At 40.4% G+C, this 22,936-nt stretch overlaps 1 protein-coding gene across 1 annotated transcript in view; it reads right to left on the bottom strand.

Moving 5' to 3' along the window:
- Positions 1-10,703: 10,703 nt before the first annotated feature.
- tmtc2b (transmembrane O-mannosyltransferase targeting cadherins 2b) overlaps positions 10,704-22,936 on the bottom strand; it is an 82,083-nt gene continuing 69,850 nt past the window's right edge. The window contains exons 9-12 of the mRNA XM_019894166.1: positions 20,342-20,423; positions 18,787-18,901; positions 14,409-14,472; positions 10,704-12,252 (exon numbers count right to left, since the gene is read on the bottom strand). Of these exons, the coding sequence (XP_019749725.1) occupies positions 12,073-12,252; positions 14,409-14,472; positions 18,787-18,901; positions 20,342-20,423 (441 nt within the window). The 3' untranslated portion in view covers positions 10,704-12,072. The remainder of the gene's footprint in view (positions 12,253-14,408; positions 14,473-18,786; positions 18,902-20,341; positions 20,424-22,936) is intronic.

The following is a 22,936-nucleotide window of genomic DNA, read 5'->3' as shown; positions in this document are numbered from 1 at the left end:
ATATATATATATATATATATATATATGCTAATGCTAATGCATTTGTCTCGAACAGTGGTTCTTAACCTTGTTCTTAACCTAGAGGTAACAAACCCAACCAGTTCATATGCACGTTCACCGAACCCTTCATTAGTGAAAATTAAAAATATTATTTTTTTTACAAATTCAAGACATTAAAAAAACACATTTATTAAAAACAGAAAAAAGTTAATAAAATTACATGGCATAAGTATTTGTTTTTTAAAATTGTATGACGTACGATCACGACAGTCACACGGTGACGACTGAGCGAACTAAATTTCCCGCAACACTGATTGGACAAGCAGTGTAATGTGATCATCTACCGCCAGCGATGGCCAAGTGGCCACGTTCACCGAACCCTTCATTAGTGAAAATTAAAAATATTATTTTTTTTACAAATTCAAGACATTAAAAAAACACATTTATTAAAAACAGAAAAAAGTTAATAAAATTACATGGCATAAGTATTTGTTTTTTAAAATTGTATGACGTACGATCACGACAGTCACACGGTGACGACTGAGCGAACTAAATTTCCCGCAACACTGATTGGACAAGCAGTGTAATGTGATCATCTACCGCCAGCGATGGCCAAGTGGCCGTGTCATAACTCATTAACATGTTGAGTCGCGTGTGTCTTACCCTCCAAGGCAGAGGCTCCGTAGAACCCCTGAGACCGACTCACCGAACCCTAGGTTAAGAACCACTGGTCTAGAACATATTTAGTCAGGCAGCCATTAAAACCATTGTCAGTCCTGTTTTTCTGGCACCTTGTGTTTCCCCCAAATAAAAAGAGCTACCTTGTGTCATTACGAAGCACAAGGAAAACTACATAATGCGTTCTTTGTTTAGGTGCTGCTTGTTTTGGTGCATCCATCCATTTTGGAAAGGGGAAAGTAAAGACAGCTTTCATCGTTGGGTTCATGAAGTGCGATTATATCACATATTCATCACAGCTAAGGACAATATTAAAAGTACTCTTAAACATAGCCTTGTGTGTTGAGGGTCTTTGCTTTCCTTGAAAGCAGGAGTGCAGCCAGAAAAAAAATTCAGTGGGGTGGAAAGGGTAGAACAACAGCTTACTGTGTGTGGGGTGGCCATAAGAGACAAGTGCAATGTACATATGTACATCCGCATACTCAAAGCCCACTCAAAGTCCTTGTTTATCATGCCACCCCCAGTCAGAGTTTCAGGAAATAAAATGCACTCTACTGTATACAGACTCTTGCGCAGCAAACTTATAATGATCATTCCTAAATAAAAAGCAATGTTTTGCCGAGCTTAATTTACTAGATAATGCCATATTTATTTGCGGCTCCTTTGCTTGTGTGTATTATTTCATAGTCTGCTTCTGTCTCATAATTTGCTAGCTAACGGTTCATCAGGGTGATAAATTGGCCAGCATCATTTTGCGGACTGCGATCAATGGCCCATTCCTTCAAATCCGATCTAAAAACCAGAATGACAAATATCACTTAATACTGCATCCAAGTGAAAGTGGCATGTATCAAAAGTCACGGGTATCAAAATTTTCCTCTAGATCCACTGTATGTGGTGGCCATAACAGCAAGGCCACCACATGGCTCAGTCCCTGCTCAAAACACACACGCACACACACAAACTTGCTTTTATTGAATGAGCAATCGACTCAGCAACAAATCTGGTCACGTTTTGTTAGAAGAGGTTGGACACAATCTTATTTCCCATAAAGCAGATGTAGGACCCAGAGAAACCTCCTACTTGCCACTGCATGGTCTTCACATGACCAGGACACTTAATGTAAACAAGCTACAGTCGCTCTATGTAATAAAACTCAACTGCGATCAATCTTCAAAGTTGATGTGAACATCTTATATCAACTTCAACCGCCCGCTGCAAATATTAGAACAATCAGCCCCAATATTTTGAATTTTATGAGCATAAAGTCTTCCTCCCCAAAGGCGCTCACTACAGCTGACTGACAAAAATGCTTACTGTGCATAAAATCGAAAATATTGTAGCAATCTTTCTAAGATTTTCAGAGGTTGACCAGTACTAAAATGTAGCATCATACATAAACACAATACCTGATGTTTTTGTAGCAGTTGGCACCTGCCGAATCGTCTCAGCAATGCAAGCACATTTGCACGAAGTTTGCTTTGGCCTCGGTCACACTGAGGTGGTGGTCTTTTCAAACGATTCTCAGACTACTGTTCCTCAGTCGGTAATGGAAGCACAAGTGAGTCACAACACTCTCTCCTCGTCTGGGTTGCCAGATCAAATTATTGCTCTTGTAGTCACAGATTCAACTGCCTCCAACAGTGCAACAAGTTCCCAAGTCATGCATGCCATTTTTCAATGCGATGGGGGTTTATGATTGCTTAGAAAAGGGGATGGAAAAAAACAAGTTCAGATAAACCCTCCGCTGTAACAAATAGCAAAAATTTAATGGATGCCTCGAACTGGAAGTCGTGCACAGACTCGTTTTTCCATGAGGTCCCTCAGGAATAAGGTAGACAGAGATAAAACTACGGTAATTAAATAATAGGATTCTGCATTCGAAACCGCCTTAAAAAATGTCATTGGTTACTTTGTTCATTTTTATTTTGATGCTGACCAGTGTTACTTTGGCGAAGAAGCGGGGTACAAACTGGACGGGTCACCAGTCAATCACAGGGCACGTATTGTCAAACAACCATTCACATTCGTGTTCACACTCGTGCATATTCACACATATGCACAATTTTTCTTCTACTAACCTAACATGCACCGACCGTTTAGGATTATTTTTTCTTTTCAAGACGTACAGAGTTCGAAGCCCAGCGAGAACATGCAAACTTCACTCACTAACATTAACACATTCATTGGAGAGATTCACACTATTTTTTTAAACTTGGGTTGTGCTGGAGCAACACAACATTTATTGATTTTCCATCAAAACTTATATCACACCTGTCATGACGTCTCTTGCGTGGTTGGCTTAGGGTCCTAAGGCCATTTGCAAATACTGTAACTTTCGCAAAACTAGCATAACAGCCGGCCCAGTCTCAGCTACCGCAGGCAGATAAGTTTTTGGGGCACAATTAAAGAAGGGTTTGGGGGGCATAGGAGGCATTAGGGGCGTGGGTGAGTGTCAAACTCAACAAACCAAATGCTAATGATATGAGGCCTGTGGCTCACTTGATGCAAAATGGTGTTCCATCTCTGTTACACAAGGAGATTTTCAAGGAGAGTGTCCAGAGTAGTTAGCTACACACTTTTTTACTAGTGTCTGACATCGGGGTGTAATAAAGGCTATGGCAGGCCTGACTGGGGTGTCCACATTCTGGATTTGCATGATTGATGCTGCCGCTGGCTGAGTGGGACAGGTCTGCGGCTCTAATGGCTCTCTGAGGAACTTAATCAGCAAGTCTCTCAGCTTTGAGGAGAAATAACACCGCTGCTTGAAGGGAGTCCATACAAGAAAGGCTTGATTTGCGGCATTCGTCTTACACAGAGCAAGAGGTCTCTATAGCAAGATAATGAGCTTAATCAAGAGCGAGACATGAACTCTTGTGTGGTGAAGTCTTACGTAAGGTGTGCGGTTACTTGATCAAACCACACATTCAAGCTTTGGACAGTTAAAATATGAAGCCCTTCACTGCAACTGCACTTTTATGTCCTGGCATCGGGGAAACTCATAAAAGTGACAGAACAAATGCATAACACAGTAAAATGGAGGGCAAGTGTGTTTCTACGTTTCCGAGCATAAAATAGGAACAAAAAGGAAAAAAAAAAAGAGCTGTTCCCTTAATGGAATAAAAGACTGCAGCGATTACATTTGTGCTTTAATCATTTAGTTATATGAGGTGGGAAACAGAAAAGCGAGGCAATCACATTCACACACATTCACAAAGAGAAGAGAGGATTGCACTTTTGTCAGAAATAGCAAACTGTAAACAAGCCAAATATCATATACTATGTATATCAAATCAAACTCAAGGTTGACAACACATATTTTCTTTTGCTACATCCGCGGGAGATATTGATGTGAAGCCGCATGAAGAAAAACACGTGTAAAACGGTGTGTGTCCCGCGACTTTTATATGGCCTCTTTTTTGTTGTCCTACCCAACAATTCTTTCGACGTGGCCAATGAAAGTGACAAGACCGTTTATCCAAACTGTAGGTTTCCTACGAATAATATCTCCGACAGCACTTCACGCAATATAACATAAAACATAAAATAGAACACAAGAAAGAAACATACTGTGGGTAAAGCTCATGACATGTGCAGTATGTGCAATGAAAAATTGACATTTTGGTAGGGTTGGTAACTAGCTACAAAAAAAAAAAATCAAACAAACATAAAAATAAAAAATAAAAACTGTCACAAGCGTGGATGTGGAGGACCCCAAAGGGGCAGGAGGGAGGAGCAGGGTAGGCTTAACAAATTGTATTTACAAAACACTGAGAAAACAGAATTCAGAACAAAGATCTGAAAACAGCAAGAATCCAAAGCAACAAGCAAAACACTAACAGAAGCAATGACAGAAGCAACAACCCGACACCGAGTGGTCCGGCCGGAAATCCTTTTAACAGAAAACCAACTAATCTCATGATGACCAACAGGTGTGCCGCTGTGGGAGGAGCCCTACACAGCCACCTGTTGGTCCCAAACAAATCAACCGTGACAAAAACAAACCTCACAAAATGTTTGACAAAATACTGGGGAAAAAAATTCGCCACAAATAGGCTAATTATGCAAGTGTGCAGGGGTCAACTGTATAACTGTGATTGTTAAAATCAAGCACTTTGTCTTGTGTTTGTTTGTGTAAGCCTTGGAGGCTCTTCTGTACTTTACTATAAGACAAAGAACAACACAGTTCCAGTATCTTCAGCAAGCACACGAATAAACCAATACAGAGGTAACTAATCAATTTTTATGATTTATTCAAGTCCAGTGCCGTGAAAAAGTATTTGCTCGCTTTCTGATTTCTGTGTTTGTTGCATATTTTTCACACAGGAAGATTTCAGTTCAAACCAATTTTAGTATCACACAGAGACAACGCAAGGAAATACAAAATTCCGTTTCTAAATGCCAATTGAATTTATTGAGACCCCCCCACCCCAAAAAAAAACATTCAAACCTAACTGTCCCAATGTGAAAAAGTACACGCTTAAACTACAAAAGCAAAAGTCGATTTTTCATGGCATGTACTGTGAAGGCAATCTGCTCACGTGCACTGTTGCTTGATCTCCACTGTTGCTGTCAGTGTGTGTTAAATCACCTGAAATGACCCCTCACAGGTCAGATGAGTAATCTTTCCGTCATCAGGAGGATCCTCAAGTCTCCCTCAAGGGGATGTCCACCTAGTGTGGATCCCGTTCGAACCAGTTGAACATATCGTCCCAGACGAGTGTTTTCCCTTGAATGTGCATGCGTTGGCATCCCGAACAGAAAGCCAGCAGCCTGGAGAAGCGCTTGTTGTTTTGACAGCACACTTTTGGATCCCCGTCTTTGCCTCTGGAACTAATCAGTCCTGACATGGTGTTTTGCACTGGTCTAGCTAGGGAAAAAAACAAAAAGTGTTCGGAGGGCCTCAATGGTTGTGCTGGTAATAGCGTTCTATAAATCATTAGGTGTGGCTATCCTGGGAGATCTGTGAACCTCGGCTGTGCCAGAATCCTTCTTTGGGTCAACTTTGTATATACCCCTGTGCAAGCTCGCACGCCCCCATTCAGCCGGTCTCTGTGAACAAGACAAAATTAAGCGTGAGATAACGAAAGTTCATATTTCAACAATTTGCTTAGGTTGCAATGGAGTTTCGACACATATCCTTGTTCCTCGTGTCTTTGTCATATACACATATACTTCTTTACGACACACCAGTGCTTGAGCAAGACTGACTGTGAACATCACAGTTTGTTGATTTTATAGGCAACCAGTAACCACTCACACTCACAATCACACCTCAGGACAATTTAGATTGACCAACTAACCTATGGTGCATTTTTCTGGAATGCGGGACGAAATTGGAGTACCCCGAGAAAACCGACACAGGCACGGGACGGACATGCAAACTCTACGCAGGGAGGCCGGGGCCTGGAGTCAAAGCCATGACCTCTGCACTGTGAGACGGATGTGCTAACCAGTTGATCAGATACATATATCAATCCATCAATTCATTTTGTAATCCGCTTATCCTCTTGAGTGTCGCGGGCCTGCTGGAGCCTATCCCAGCTGTCTTCGGGCAGTAAACCTGGGACACCCTGAAGTGGTTGCCAGTCAATTGCAGGTCACATATAGACAAACAACCATTCACGCTCACAATCACATCTCGGAACAATTTAGAGTGTTCCATTAACCTGCCATGCATGTTTTTGGAATGTGGGAGGAAACCAGAGTACCCGGAGAAAACCCACGTAGGCCTGGGGAGAACATGCAAACTCCACACAGGGAGGCCGGAGCTGGAATTGAACCCGGTACTTCTGCACTGTGAGATTGACGCGCTAACCACTGGCCACTGGACCGCCGGGCGAGAGAGAGAGAGAGAGAGAGAATGAATGAAGAAACACTGTTTCCAAACTTCACACATATACAGCATTCTGCCAAGTCTTGAGCATACATGCAGCCCCAACTTTAACTCCAAACCTCACAACTGTTAAGACAGATGTGTTAACAACTTGGCAACTGTGGTGCCCCATGTTTTACATTTGGTCATAAATAGTCAGATTGGTACAAAAAGCATTTAAGTGCGCATGATTAGGAGAATTAAAAACAAAATCTTACCACATTGACATGCGCTCATGGGAAAGCACTTCACGGCTCAGACGCCTTGTCCTTTCTCTTTCCTCATTTCATGAAAATCCACAAGTACCCCACAAGTCATATTTACAATTGGCCATCTTGGATCACCCAAATACAATTTCCTTTCAGGACATAGTAAAAACTTCAATAATGTGATGCAAGAAGCTCCACGTAATGCTTCTTCTATCAAGTAATAACATTGGCTCAATACTTCCCACATAGTTGAGTAATATTGAGACCGTAACAAGAAGTGGTTCAGATGGATACAACGATAGTCATGAAATACCAAATAATATTGAGCTGATAACATCGGGCATCAATGAAAAATTCTTTTGGAGTTTGAAACTTTCGGTTGAGCTTTGACAGCTGCATAGCTTCAATGAGTCTTTGAAAGCACTGTTAGTGTCCTTCTTTTCCAAGACAGTCTATAATAAGTGTCTGTACACTTCATTGTTCAAAATATTTGTGTATCACCACCTCTTTAGATTTCTGTTGAAGGGATGTCGTCAATGAGTATTTAATCGAGATTTATCATAAGTGCATCAATTCAAAGCGCGCTATCGCAAACCTCAATTGGTAACATATGCTGGAGTAAGTCGTGAGCCACTCGAGCCAGTTTTTGCGTATAAAGGACTGAGAAGAGAGAGCAAAATAATTAGCACCGTGTGTGCAAACAGGGCAACTCATGCTAACCTAATGTCACGGTAAAAGGGAATTCTTTGTGGACAACAATTAGATTTTTTTTTTCCTGAAGGGAAACAGGAATCACTCTGAGAGTGTATTTAAGTGAACAACATAACAATAAAAAGGGCAACTTTTGTGAGAATTATAAGCAGGCAGGCCGCTATTTGTGGAAATAAGGTTGACCTGGAGTACCCCGAGAAAACCGACACAGGCACGGGACGGACATGCAAACTCTACGCAGGGAGGCCGGGGCCTGGAGTCAAAGCCATGACCTCTGCACTGTGAGACGGATGTGCTAACCAGTTGATCAGATACATATATCAATCCATCAATTCATTTTGTAATCCGCTTATCCTCTTGAGTGTCGCGGGCCTGCTGGAGCCTATCCCAGCTGTCTTCGGGCAGTAAACCTGGGACACCCTGAAGTGGTTGCCAGTCAATTGCAGGTCACATATAGACAAACAACCATTCACGCTCACAATCACATCTCGGAACAATTTAGAGTGTTCCATTAACCTGCCATGCATGTTTTTGGAATGTGGGAGGAAACCAGAGTACCCGGAGAAAACCCACGTAGGCCTGGGGAGAACATGCAAACTCCACACAGGGAGGCCGGAGCTGGAATTGAACCCGGTACTTCTGCACTGTGAGATTGACGCGCTAACCACTGGCCAATGGACCGCCGGGCGAGAGAGAGAGAGAGAGAGAGAATGAATGAAGAAACACTGTTTCCAAACTTCACACATATACAGCATTCTGCCAAGTCTTGAGCATACATGCAGCCCCAACTTTAACTCCAAACCTCACAACTGTTAAGACAGATGTGTTAACAACTTGGCAACTGTGGTGCCCCATGTTTTACATTTGGTCATAAATAGTCAGATTGGTACAAAAAGCATTTAAGTGCGCATGATTAGGAGAATTAAAAACAAAATCTTACCACATTGACATGCGCTCATGGGAAAGCACTTCACGGCTCAGACGCCTTGTCCTTTCTCTTTCCTCATTTCATGAAAATCCACAAGTACCCCACAAGTCATATTTACAATTGGCCATCTTGGATCACCCAAATACAATTTCCTTTCAGGACATAGTAAAAACTTCAATAATGTGATGCAAGAAGCTCCACGTAATGCTTCTTCTATCAAGTAATAACATTGGCTCAATACTTCCCACATAGTTGAGTAATATTGAGACCGTAACAAGAAGTGGTTCAGATGGATACAACGATAGTCATGAAATACCAAATAATATTGAGCTGATAACATCGGGCATCAATGAAAAATTCTTTTGGAGTTTGAAACTTTCGGTTGAGCTTTGACAGCTGCATAGCTTCAATGAGTCTTTGAAAGCACTGTTAGTGTCCTTCTTTTCCAAGACAGTCTATAATAAGTGTCTGTACACTTCATTGTTCAAAATATTTGTGTATCACCACCTCTTTAGATTTCTGTTGAAGGGATGTCGTCAATGAGTATTTAATCGAGATTTATCATAAGTGCATCAATTCAAAGCGCGCTATCGCAAACCTCAATTGGTAACATATGCTGGAGTAAGTCGTGAGCCACTGGAGCCAGTTTTTGCGTATAAAGGACTGAGAAGAGAGAGCAAAATAATTAGCACCGTGTGTGCAAACAGGGCAACTCATGCTAACCTAATGTCACGGTAAAAGGGAATTCTTTGTGGACAACAATTAGATTTTTTTTTTTCCTGAAGGGAAACAGGAATCACTCTGAGAGTGTATTTAAGTGAACAACATAACAATAAAAAGGGCAACTTTTGTGAGAATTATAAGCAGGCAGGCCGCTATTTGTGGAAATAAGGTTGACCCTAAGTGTTCTTTGGCCCACGAAATATGTTAGAAAATCAAAAATACACTTCCGAATTAGATTGTTTTATGAATGTAAAGATCATATTAAAAAATGTTATTGTTATTTGGTGTGGCAACGATGGTGGCGGTGACCCTCCGATCAGTGTTCTGTCCCCCCCCAATAAACACAGAACCATAAGGTCAACATCGTTCATTCCTCCTCATTTTTCATCAAACCCTTCAGCGAGTCTTCTTTTGTGTCGGGAAGCATCTGCATTATTTAGGCATGGGGGGCTTCATTCTTCACCTGCCTGTACATTTCTTCTGGGAACTCTCAAAGCTGAAAGTGAACACACGTTTCTCTAATACAGAATGGACCTGCCACCGGACTGTTTAAGCAGCTTCTGTGTATTCTGCTACAGGAAGTACAAGCAGCGCCATGAGGTCGTACCTGGATTTCACTGTACACCATATGTGGACATGCGCTACCCTCCACATATGGAAATGTTTACGTTTTTTTTTTTTTTGATGCTCAAAGACCAAAGCTGGAGAGATCCATTACTGTTATTTTTATGACACACTTGAACGCATTTGTAGTGGAGGCAGCCTTAAATGCTGTGTGAAAGCTGTTCCGCAGCTTGCAGGACTAACCAATTCATTTTGACAGAAAAATACAAGGAAGCTGGTGTGAAATCTCACCAAATTACAATGTTTGGTTGAAGTTGGACCCCCCAAAATAAATAATAATAATAATCACTTCAATAATAGCAATCAATTTATTATGGTGAAAAAAAAGCAACATCGGGGAAAAGTTGTGTTCCGACACATTATTTTTAAGAAAAAGGAGAAAAATGTTACAAATTTCAATCTTTTTTTTTTTTTTTTTTTTTACAACCATTTTCAAAAATAAATCTATAATTTAGCTCTGCGAAGAATTGTTTCCGCAATAATGCACCGCTTGAGATCCCTGAGCTGAGACAGAGTGGGACACTTGACTCAAGCAATTAGCAGAGTTTGCTCAAAAACACTGCACATAACGAAACACAACATACTGTGACCGCAGAGTGTGTGAAGCCTGGAAGGAATGTGATTGGAAATGTATGAGACCCGTGACAAATCAACAGACTGGACAAAGTTCAGATAACCCCATTCAAAACTGCACTGTTTATCACACTTGTACTTCAAATGGATTTCGAGACTTCATCCAGGTAAGAAAACCGAGAAACACTTTCCTTCATTAAGCATGTAAAACACAGTGCCAGCTGGTTCTGTTGCTATGGTAACAGCACAATAACTTACAACATAATGGCCACTTTCCACTACGGGCTACCTACTTGGCTCAAGGTTGAATAAATGGTGTCTCCCGACCGTGGCCAACATGGCACGAATACAATAAACACTTGTTCTCCATTTTTGTTTTCTATTAGCATGTCTAGTTCCGACTGGTGCTTTCAATAAGTCTTTTTTTTTTTTTTGTGCAGTTTCCTTAAGTTCTGTTCAGAAATGGGAAAACCAAATGCATGAATCCATTAGGTAGGATGCAGTACAAAGGTATGATATTAGTCTCAAGAAGTTTGTAACAGAGACACTTTCCATCACAACTCGTAAACATCACCGATTCTGTACATTTTCGTCATCTTAAGAAGCCGCGTTTTCCATTTATTTATGCTGACAACAAAAGACAGATGTTAATCACACAAAATGTACAACATGGACACATTGACGCTAACACCAAAAGTGTGACAAGATGACAAAAAAAAAAAAAACACACTGAGGCGAAACTAACAAATCTCTCAATCTTTGCCAGACTACTTTGTTTTCCTCCCGGTAAGCTTTTCTGTTTAAAATACACAATTTGGGTATATATTAGGATTCATTTTATACAACCACATCAAATTAGTTTAGTGCAACACAAAGACAGGGATGAAAACGTGTCTTCAGTCTTTGCATCCTTGAATGTAAAAAAAAATAAAATAAAAAATGGTCAGCATGGCTATAAGCTTTTGTATTTGGCTGGAATAACTCCGTCACTCATTGACATATTAAATAAAAGCTTCTGACATGTATGGGAAGTGGTGACACACAGACTCCCATACCAGTCCTCAAATTGTTTACAACTTCCACAGGAAGGTAATTATTTTTCCATTTAGAGCTTCCTACGTTTTCCACAAAGACTTCATTCCTGCAGTAGTGCAGAAAAGACACTTGCACCGCTGAAAAAAAGTCTCAATGCTTTTATCAGAAGGCATAATAAATATCACAGGTCCCAGTTCTTTCTCTCTTGAACATCTTCATGCTGTAAACTGTTCTTGGCAACAAATCTCCTTGAAATTCTTTAAATGTGAGGCTTTTGTTGTGCGGGCAAGAGCGAATAAATTAATTCCCTTTTCAAGTCTCAAATGTCCCAGCTACAATATGTCTTCATAATATCATACTTGGTTTCAAAATGAATCTCATCTATTATTAATTATTGACGAATCACTGCATTTATTAATAAGGTGATGGAGAATACCTTCATTTCACTTCTTCAAATTCATTGCCAATATTTCAGTACGGAACGACATCCTCACCTTCATTTCAAGTGCTCTCGTGTCAAAAAAAGGAGCTACAAACACGCCAAACTTACGACAACATGGCCGTCAAAAGTTATAGTGTGCGCAGGGCCCCTGACGAGGGTGCTGAGGCGCCATCGAGACCTCTCTGTGTTTGCAAATGTCCTCCCTGAGTCCCTCCCATGTCAGCAAGATGAGCATGGGCGTCATCCACGCGGCGAGGAGGCAGGCAACAGGAGCTTAAGGCCTCGTGGTCTTCAGGCCTTGTTTCTCCATGATGTTCCACAGCTTACGTAAATTGGACTGGGTGATGGTGTCGTCTGGTTTGAGGCGCAGCGCTCGGAGGTAATTAGCTTCAGCTTCTTGAAGTTTCCCATTGAGGTGGAGGATGGCTCCCAAGTTCATCAAGGCTGCGGGATACTAAAAGACAACAACAGAGGAGATTTCTGATGCAAGTGTACAAAGTTACAAGGGAAGTAACGATACCAGCAATATCGCGATATCGCAATTTTAAAATTGCCACAATATTGTTGTGGTCATGTCACGGTATTAAAAGCAACACATCTGTTCAAAAGACCAAATTGTTTTCCATTTGTGTATTTCCAGCACCCCCTGATTATTAGTTTATTATAGCAGTTTAATTTGAATTAGGCATATTTTGGCCACCTACGCTTCAGACCCACATTCATCGTCAGATGAAGGAAAACATAACACGTTTGAATTCCTCCACAAAATGACTTGATTCACAACGTGTGCATGCATTAGCAAGTAGGTGGCCCAATATTGAAAAGTGCTTTTAATCATTGGATGTCGTTGATGTCCCTTGAGGTTAACGTTTCCTGGACTATTGGAACAATATGTCGAATTATGACCTCAGATAATTTGCATTATCCCGATGAGACATTTACATACAATTGCTCATGTTTGTTTTATTTGTGTTTGTAGTTTGTGCCTACAGATCGCATACGCCCTGCTATTTTATTTGTATTTATATTTTGTGCCCCACACACACACACACACACACACACACACACACACACACACACACACAAGCAAATTAAACAGTCCAAAGACAAAACCTGGTCTGATTATTACTCGTGGGCAAAACACCGTTCTAACTGGACATAATGCAGCGGATGTCACTCCCATAAATAAGTCATATCAGCAAAGATTTTTCAACATCTCTGTCAAAAAACATTTCCTTTTCAGCCTCTTCAGACGAACACCGCATTGTGAACTACATAGACTGATACTATGAGCCGCTGAGCCAATAGGAGCACATGACAAGAAAATGACTGTCCGAACAAAATTAAGATCCACCAACCATCATTATTTTTATCATGATGCTGTCAAAAACGATATGTATGTGTTTATTTGTTGGTGCCAAGAACATGAGGAATTAAGTCACATATGCAGCAGTCAGTAGGGAATAAACCAACTACTTTTTTTCCCCCCAAAGATAAAAAAAAAAATATCTTGGACAGCATATCAAGTGCTGAGTTAAATTCCCTCCTCACCTCACCGGTAAAACCTTTCAGCTAAGCTCAGCCAAAAATCTTCCACGCTCTGTTTCATTCATAGAGCAAAGACGTCTTTGATTTATATCCATACTCCTGCATTTTTCCCTTGCCCTGTAGCAGCCCATGCGGTACTCCGCAAATGTCCCTCGTCAAAAGCCTTTGGGTTTTTTTTTTCCCTCATTTCCTGCAGCCCTGCAACCACTCTGCCCCCCCACACCACCCTAGACTGTCATATAGCGGCAAAGGCAGAGCCAGATGTGCGGCACACGAGCCTGCTCTATAGAGCAACATGTGCTCATCTAAAGACTGAGTGTGAAATTCAGTTGGGGAATCGTCGGCTTAAATAGTGCACGTAGCTATTAAGGTAAAGAATCCCATGATGAGATAGGGCACTTCAAAGCGAAGATGAAGAGCTATGCAAAGCAAGCATCCGATATGACTTACCGGTACCTCGCTTCGCTAGAGGGAATGTCAAGACTTTAAATGGAGCGAATAGTCCTCTCTAACCCGGGAGACATTTGATTCGTAATGCAAAACACCGATGCCCTTTTAGTATTTAATGAATCAAAACATGAAGACTGACAGGGTACACGGTCTAAGTCAAGACACGCTGAAAGGTTAAGAAGACAGGTCCAGTGGTTTTTCTGTCTGCTTTGTCATTCTTATTATGCTTGTCAACTTGACACTGACAGATCAGTCTTATCGCTAAAAATCAGTACACCTTGAAAGGTTTAATCTCCTCATGTTTTCCTGCCACCGTGGACTGAATATTAGTCAACCCTCTTTTTAAGGCTTGCTCATGGCCATGTTTGATTTTTTTTTTTTTAAGATGTCCAGGTGTTATTATCGTTCTTGTTTCCCATGGCCGTATGGTGCACCTTTGAAGCTGGTGACGGACCAACAAACCTCCAGTTTTAGTTTTCAGAGATTCACTGATAATGAAGGCCCATTGGACAGGAATATTTGGAGATTACCGAAAAGCCACTCCGTCTGTGATAACCCAGCGTCCAGCAGCTGGAATGGTAATGTTAATGATTAGCCATAGTCTGTACTTACGTTGGGTCTCAGGCTTGCTGCTTGTCCGTAATACTTCTCAGCTGCTACGTTCAGGCTGGCTTGTCTAAAAAAGGGAAAAGAAAAAGAAGCGGTTTATTAGCCACATACACAGAGTTGGGGCTTCAACCTGCTGTGTTTACGGTTTGTACGGGGGTCAAAGAGCAAATCCTGGAGGGAACAACATGAGGGATGAGAACAGCTGATCCATTTGCCTCAGTGTTTCTCATTTGATAGCATCTTTCTCTACGATTGGATCCATGCCTTGATAACGCCTTATCAGAGCATTTTTTTTTTTTTTTTTTTTTTTGTTAATCGAGTCTTGAGGTCAGGACTCACAGCAATGTGAGGCTGACTCAGTGTATTTACCACTCATTCCTGTTTACAGCTATTACAGAAGTGGAGCCAGTGCCACTAACATTGCAAGCTATTCGTTTTTTTTTTTTTTGTTTTCAACTTTTGAACTTTCTTATCTGCTGATGTCTAATGTTACGTCGTCACTGTAACACCATTTGTCTTGTTGCTGAAAGTCTGCTGAAGCCCAAATCACAGCAGCCAACTGCCTGATTTTCACCGATGGTAACAATTGCTCGATTCACATGGGCTATTTTTTGACAAAGTCAAGGACAGCGGGGCGGTCGTGGCTGCTGGTGGAGCCCCTTTTTTCTCTGGTGATCAAAGAAGACCAGCTTTCATGTTGGCTGTCGTGGACAATCATAAGGGTGACTGGTTATTTAAAGCTTCAGGTAAAAAAAAAAAAAAAAATTTAAGCAGTTTTCTACAGATATGAAGAGTGATGCATGTTTGGTTTCGTGCTGTAATAATATAAAGAAAAGAATAACCTAATAAATAACATAAGCCTGATTACAGTGAAGTGAAATAAGTCATTTTGAACAATTTGGATGGAAGAAGGACATCTGGCCAAAATACCTCAAATGTAGTGAAAACCAACAATTGTTCATTTCAACCAGAAGGTCACCGCTAAGATCAGGTGTAGGTCTTGGTCCCTAAGTTCTCCCGCACCAAACTCATCCAAGGATACCTTGCCTTGTGTGCTGGGGCATGAACAGCCGTACTGGAACAAAAAGGGGCCTTCACAAAACTGTTCCCACAAAAAATGGAAACAGATTTTTGCACAACATGGAAATGAAAAGTATCTCAACAAGATACATTAGTTGAATCACAGATGTGTCTCATACTTTTTTCCTATATATGCAAACGATGAGAAAAGTAAGCATGCTGTAGAGTTAATATAAGGTCTGCTAAAGTTGCTTTACCGTGGCCAAATTAAGATATACTGTAACATGCTACCACTTTTTGTTTTTTATCAAAAAAAGTATGTCCTTGAAAGAGCAGTCCAGATACAAGCCGGCAGATACGCTGGATTGTTATAAATGAGTGAGTTTTCCGTCTAACCACAACCATCTGTTTGTTTGCCATTATTTAGAAACAGATTTTTTGAAAAGATGATTTCTTGTTCAACTCACTCACTATTTGGCATAAGTCGACTGGAGAGCTACCAAAACATGACTGAAGGTGCTCGGGAACCTTCTCAGGCTGCCAAGCTTTAGTGAACAAATGAAATGTCTGACACGGTGGTTACCAAACATACACACAAGTACCCCGTTTAAAGCTAAGGTAAAGTATGAGAAGACAAAGAGACAAATGAACTGATGAATAACTGATTCAGACATCCTGTTTTGCAGACAGTTTATCTCCCCAAGCCACGAGTAAATCGCAGACCAAAGTATTACTCCACGCATGGTAATGTTACTGGGATTTGGACGAAAACCATGGCCATCCTATCACTTTTTTTTTTTTTTTAATTCAGTTACTGGGATTTGGACGAAAACCATGGCCATCCTACCACTTTTTTTTTTTAAATTCGCCATTCAACGAAACATTGAATAGCTGTATCATCAGAAGGGTACTACTACATAAACTAAGATAATCAGTTTAAACCATTTAGAATTTTGACCAAGTAAAAAGAAGCACACACCTGCAAACCTTACATCAAGACATGCTATTACCGTAATTGTTCAAATATGCTCTTCTTCCACATTGTAGAGAACATATGGACTGTGGAATGGGAATTCATATAATACGTGATTTGCAAGTGTATACTAGTTCTTCCCCTTGGCTGTGATTATTTAGTGTACCGTACATCAAAAATTTGACACAAAACTCCCAAATGGCTTTTAAGCATTAAACAGCCTACTCTTTAAAACTGACACTGCCAACTCGAGTCAATTTAGAAGAGGAAAGGGGAAAAACAAGCTCCTAACGTGTTTAAAGAAGAAAGCATGCAATTATTAGTTCAGTAGCAAAATGATCAGAAGCACCCGAGAGTGCAATAAAAGACATTTGCACATGTAACGGTTTCACCTCGTCCTTTGGAGAAGTGCCTCTTCCCCTTCCCTTAACAACCAGAGGCCTTTCCACGTCTGCACCCAACACAAACACATAAAGAGCGTGAGCTGTGGAAGAGTCAGGCATGGGGCCAAACAGGAAGAGGAAAACCTGATCTTTGCTTAACACTACTCTCTAGTTGTGTCATTGCTTAAAACTACTTCTCGTAGTGTCGTCGCTCTCTCTGTGTATGTTTACATGTCGCTAAAGCAAATACAGTTTTTGGCTTATTCCGATTGGAATGGCTTTTACGATACACAAACTACGTTCAAACTTGAATTGAACTTGTCAGAGCTGAGGCAACATACCGAGATAATGCAAGCATGAGTACAACTTTTGCAGGAAGTAATCAGTACATCGGGGCATAAACGGACTTGGGCAAATTATGCGACAATATAGAACACATGACACTTCCACTCAACAATTGAGTACACTAGAAGAATACGATGAATACATCTTTGTGAACGCCAAGGCACTCTCCTAGTTGTAGTTTGTAGCTGTCGAAAACAAAGAATCGGGAAATAGAAAACACTGTTGTTCACAGCAGTGTTTGCTCATCCGCCATGTTTTTCTCGGACCATCCGCGTGGGTTACAAATTGTCGTAAAAACCTGGGCAATGTGGATGCCCCGCGGAGTGGCACGGCGGATGAAAGGAAGTAATTTGGTGTGTGCACCTCAACCAAGCTTTCGTTGGGCTGTCGAAAAGGCGCAAAAATTTAAGAAGACCAGATCAGTCTTATCGCTAAAAATCGTCTTTCCTTCCCTATTCTGGAACAATGAATGAGTATAGAGTTATTTTGACTAATCTTTGCGTGTGAACATACTGTTGACCAAATATTGTGAGAAATGACTCCCACACTGCACATTTATACCAGAAGAATAAACTCAGAGAATGTGAGAATACAGTCTCTAAATTTAGATTTATTGGCACTTGAATTGATATGAATGCACTGCAGGCTATAAAGTGGACAGCGAATAATCCAAAACTTTTATAGTGGACATCAACTCACACGTTTCTACCCAAAAGGGCCATAATACATCTGACTATTCTTGGCAAGAAACGACTTCAAATTAAAACGCTGTCAACTGAATTTATCACTGCCTTTCCAGATTCTATAAAGAACACAAGGAAGGAAACACGTGTACAATAATTAGATGGTATGATTTGGGAGAGTGAGATCTTGGAGGAGAGCCTTGCTGCTGAAGGATATTGATGGTGAAGACTGCGTGGTTAACAGAGTGGAAAAAACACACCTGGATGAAAATGTGTTCAACAGGATGAGGGTGTTTTGAAGACTTTTCAAATGAATCCTTAAAGAGGAAGTTAAAAAAAAAAGTTCTCATCCCATCTACAGAAGAAAAAGACTATCATAGTCACAAGCGCAACTTCTCCAGCAATGTGGAGATTTAATGATTTGCTCCTATATCCAGTGGAGTTCCTTGATTTTCCAATTTCCATTCAATATATACCAAACATTGAGTACTGAAAAGGTTTCATCCAGGACATAACCAACCACTGGTCTGTCATGCATAACACAGCCATTTCTGTATTTTTTTTGGAAATAAATATACCTTTCATTTATGTATTTTGCACCAAATTCCATTTCATGGCTCGCATTTAGAAAGACAACAGAGAGCCGGTGGGCTACTAACACTTCATTTTTCAGGCCCCCTCAGCTGGACGATGCACTTTGATTTGGATTTGGAAGCCGGCGGCGCAAAGCAAGAGTGGCAGGGCAAAGTGAGAAAGCGCATACAAAAATATACAGCTGAAAAGCTCACTGAGCTCAGCTGGCACTGTGACCACAGAAGAGGATTATAAAGTGCAGTCAAGTCAATCGTTCTGGCTGAGGAGAAACCATGCAGACATGGCACACATCCCGCGTTTACAAACTGGCCTCCCTTTCAACTGAACGAATGGAGTATACGGTCGAGATATCACAAACTGAAAAATTCCAATACATCATTTACCTGAGCATGTGAGCAGCACTGAAGACCACATCAAACTCTCCGCCTTCAAGCTGCGCCGCCTTCTGTGCCATCTCTGCCGCTTCCAGCAGCCGTGACTCTTCCAACAAAAACTGACCTGGAAGCCCAACAGAGAAGTGCATTGTTAGAATGCAGAGGGGGACTCTTGAGAGAAGTATAACTGACAGAGTAGCAGCCAAGGTTGAACAGGTGAGGTGAGAACATTCACTAGCTAAAAGGAGACCAACAACTAATTTGACATTCCTCAGTCTCAACTGTTAGGGTGAATTAGCTACATAACAGAGAATATGTACTTTGAGGACATATATAATTGAATTTGGACGTACACTACCCTGTTTGGGGGAGGATTTAAGGGACAGTGAGTACTGTAATGTGTTGACTTTGGTTTTCCGCAAATTTTCTACCAGGATAGTAAACCGCAGAGTGGACTTAGATTTGACCTTTAAAGTGAAGAAAAATCAAAACGATTCACAAAGGCCTGAAGAAAAGTAGAGAATCACTTCATTTGAAATTTGAAGATTCAGCATATAAAGTACAGCAGCCCCCTCAGGAATTGCAAACAATTAAAATTTATGGAATTAACACACTCCAGAGGTCATCAAAAGACTTTGAAACATTGTAAGGGCTGTGTCTAATATTTAAATCCGCCATATTAGAAAAGTCACGTGAACAAATGCGGAAAGTAGGGTTGTGGACAACCTGAGTATGCCGCGAAAACTAACAGGTGGATGACATGATGGTTTTACCTCCAACTTGTGAAGATATTGTTTTCTTTCTTGTTCGTATCTTCAGACTAAAGGAGTCTTCAGGTAACGACCAATCACGGCTCACCTGTTTTTTTATGAAGCTGAGCAATGATTGGTCGTTACCTGAGCCCTGAACAACTGTGATGTCATTTTCAGTCGACAGCAAGTGGCAAACTGGCCGCCCCGAGATGGACAAAAACGGAAGAATTTTACTATATATATATATAATATAAAAATAAACAATAATACAAAAAAGTATTTAGCTTGTATAAAACATATTATTGTATAACATAGTATGTAAATTATATGAAGCGAAATTAGGCAGATATTGTGTGTGTGTGCGTGTGTGTGTGTGTGTGTGTGTGTATATATATATATATATATATATATACTCTATATGTGTATATATATATATATATATATATATATATATATATACCGTATATAATGTATGTATATATTGGGGGGGGGGGTAATTTGAGCTATGAACTCTCTTTCAGTTTAGGAGTTAAATATTATTTCAAAAGTCCCTGTTAACTTTTTACTAGGGAAAATGTAAACATAGTAACAACTCTTGCAATTTTTACAGACACAACATCTCTGAAATACTGATAAATGAACTGACAGTAACATTAAGTTGGTTTACTTTAAATGGATTATGTCTGCTAACACACTGGCTTCCTGCCTCAATAGACTAATACATCAGATACCGCATGTGTGTGTTACTTGAGGATATAAGCCTGGGATCAAGATATGTCCAAATGAAGTTGAGAAAACAAATGGCTACTTACCATAATGCATGTAACAGTTGCCCTTTGTGGGATCCAGTTGGATGGCCTTCAAGAAGTACCTCTCCGCTTCTAATTTCTGCCCCTGAGACGTTTTAACCACAGAATCATTATTACGGTATAAAATGCCTCATGAAACTATTCATTCCAACAATACCACACTTAGCTCAACAGTGTAAATATATTTGTGTACAGTATTCCTAACGTGTGTCTCCAAACCGCAGCCTCACGTTAACAATACATCTTAATAAATACGCATACACCCTAGCTATTTTTCCAAGCTCGTGTGTCATTTGCCAACATACGGTATGTGTGTTCACGCTTGCTGCAGCCGATCAAACGGGGCAAAGGCTCATTCATCACGCTTTGATCAGCCCAAATTACACTTGCGGAACAGAACAACAGATTGCTGGTGCATACCTTGGCTTATTTGTGGGCCAATGGAAAGTGAATGCAACGGAAATCGAAACGGAACTGAGAGGTAGATGATTTATATTTGTATGGATGTTTAGGGTGGCTATGAATACAGATTGCAGATGACGACAGAACTGGTTGCCAGCCAATCACAGGCCACATACAGACAAACAAGAACCATTCCCACTCACAATCGCACCTTGGAACAATATAGTGTTCAGTTAACCTACCATGAAGGGTAAATAGTCACGTGTATGCAAAAATTCATTTTCCATGCTTTGTAGTACTGAAGTACCGTACAATTGGGCGCACCGTATTATTTGGCGCAATACCAATGAACGGGTCAATTTTTAAATATTTTCCTCCATAAGGGGCACCGGGTTATAAGGCGCATTATTTTTGTGAAGCATTGTATGTGAAATAGTTTTTTCTCACTGTATCTTACGTTTCTATGACAGAGTTCACAAAACCCCGAGAACTGTGGAGGTCTCCATTGAGTGATTGACAAACCAATCTGGCCCTTGCTGGATGAATGCGCAAAATAGCTCGCATCCAAGTAGTACATTTGTGTTAACAAATATGCAAGATGTGGTGCTTACACACTATTTGGCACAATACTGAACAAAATGTAAATAGATGAAAACAGCACATATGCACTGATTCATCTAAATTTCAATTGAAGGCGTAAAGTTAAAGAAATCAACATTTATTGAAAAAACATTAATGATCCGACTTCCAACTTTCAAAACATATTACGACCCAAGAAAATACACAATTTCAGACGTTTCTGAACTGCTCATTTTCTGTTTTGCGTTTTTTTTTTTTTTGTTTGTTTTTTTGGGGGTTTTTTTTTTAGTTGGACAAGTTCGGCCGGCCATATTGAAAAGCCCCACGAGCCCTTTACGTAGTTTGTCTGAATTAGTTCCAGTTCCGGTTTGACGAAAACAGATGGCTGCTCGGAATTAGATGATAGAATGCGAATGAGACCATAAACATAATAGAATAGAATTTGAATTACAGGCGGCGAACTGAAAAGCAAACATCCATCCATTCATTAAGACACTCTGGATTACAAGGTGCACTATCGATTTTTGAAAAAAACATGAAGGATTTTAAGTGCGTCTTTTGGTCCAAAAAGTTTATACTTCTAAATTCCATATGCATTTTTATTTATTTAACAAAACACAAACACGATCTGGTGGATTAAAGATAGAGGTGCCACCATTTGACCCATGAGCACAAAAATATTTTTATTAAAAAAACAATTGAACTAGTCTTCTCACTTAAAAAAATGCAAGAGAGTGATGGCAATCATCTATATAATTCAGTGAGAAAGATTTAGCACTCAAATGTGCATGGCATGTGCATATGTGTACTGTAGGTTAAGCCATTACCAAAAAAAAAAAAAAATCAAAAAACAAGGAAACAATTAAAAACAAACCCACAAAAAAGACCCTGGTGACTTTGAATTGTCAATCAATGCTAAGAAAGGAGAACAGCCCGGCCAATAGAAGCGCAGGCTGGGACATGAACGGATTCAACTCAGGCACCAGATGACATCTGATCAAACAAACCACAAACAGCAGCAGCCATCTATAAGAGCCTGTTTGAGTATTAACAAGGCAGCCATAATTAGAACGTGTTTGCCTGAAAGGACAATTAAGCCCTACATGAATAATGCATTCACAAAGCCCTTATAGGATTGAGATAAAGTACTTTATTTTGGCACCATCCAACCAGCAGCCGGTCCGGTTTTTAGTGAACTGCAGATTCAATGAATTAATTTTCTAATATAAATATACAAGTGCGGCAAGTTTCCTCTGATGCTGTGGAAAATCAAGCCAATGTGAGGTATACTGTACTGTAAATAAGGCTATGCCTGGGAGTCAACTTACCTTCCAGTGGGAAAATGGTCATCTCTGTGTAGTTTCATTCTGACTTTTGACAGGCTGATGATTTTATAATAACGAAGGCATGTATACGTGTATTTGCTCAAACTCAGAATAAAGCTCTCACTCCCACAAATGGGAGTTGAGAGTGGATGAAAGATGGGACTTGTGATACATCTTGATATAATTTAGCAGATTGGACGCAGTGTGTGTATCAGACGGCTGAAAAAAAAATAGGGTTCATGAATGATGTGGATACAGATAAAGGGGGGTTACTTATATATATATATATATA

Source organism: Hippocampus comes, unplaced genomic scaffold, assembly GCF_001891065.2.
Source record: "Hippocampus comes isolate QL1 unplaced genomic scaffold, H_comes_QL1_v1.1 scaffold104, whole genome shotgun sequence".
NCBI classification, from domain to species: Eukaryota; Metazoa; Chordata; class Actinopteri; order Syngnathiformes; family Syngnathidae; genus Hippocampus; species Hippocampus comes.
This window is presented reverse-complemented; position numbering and strand designations above follow the sequence as displayed.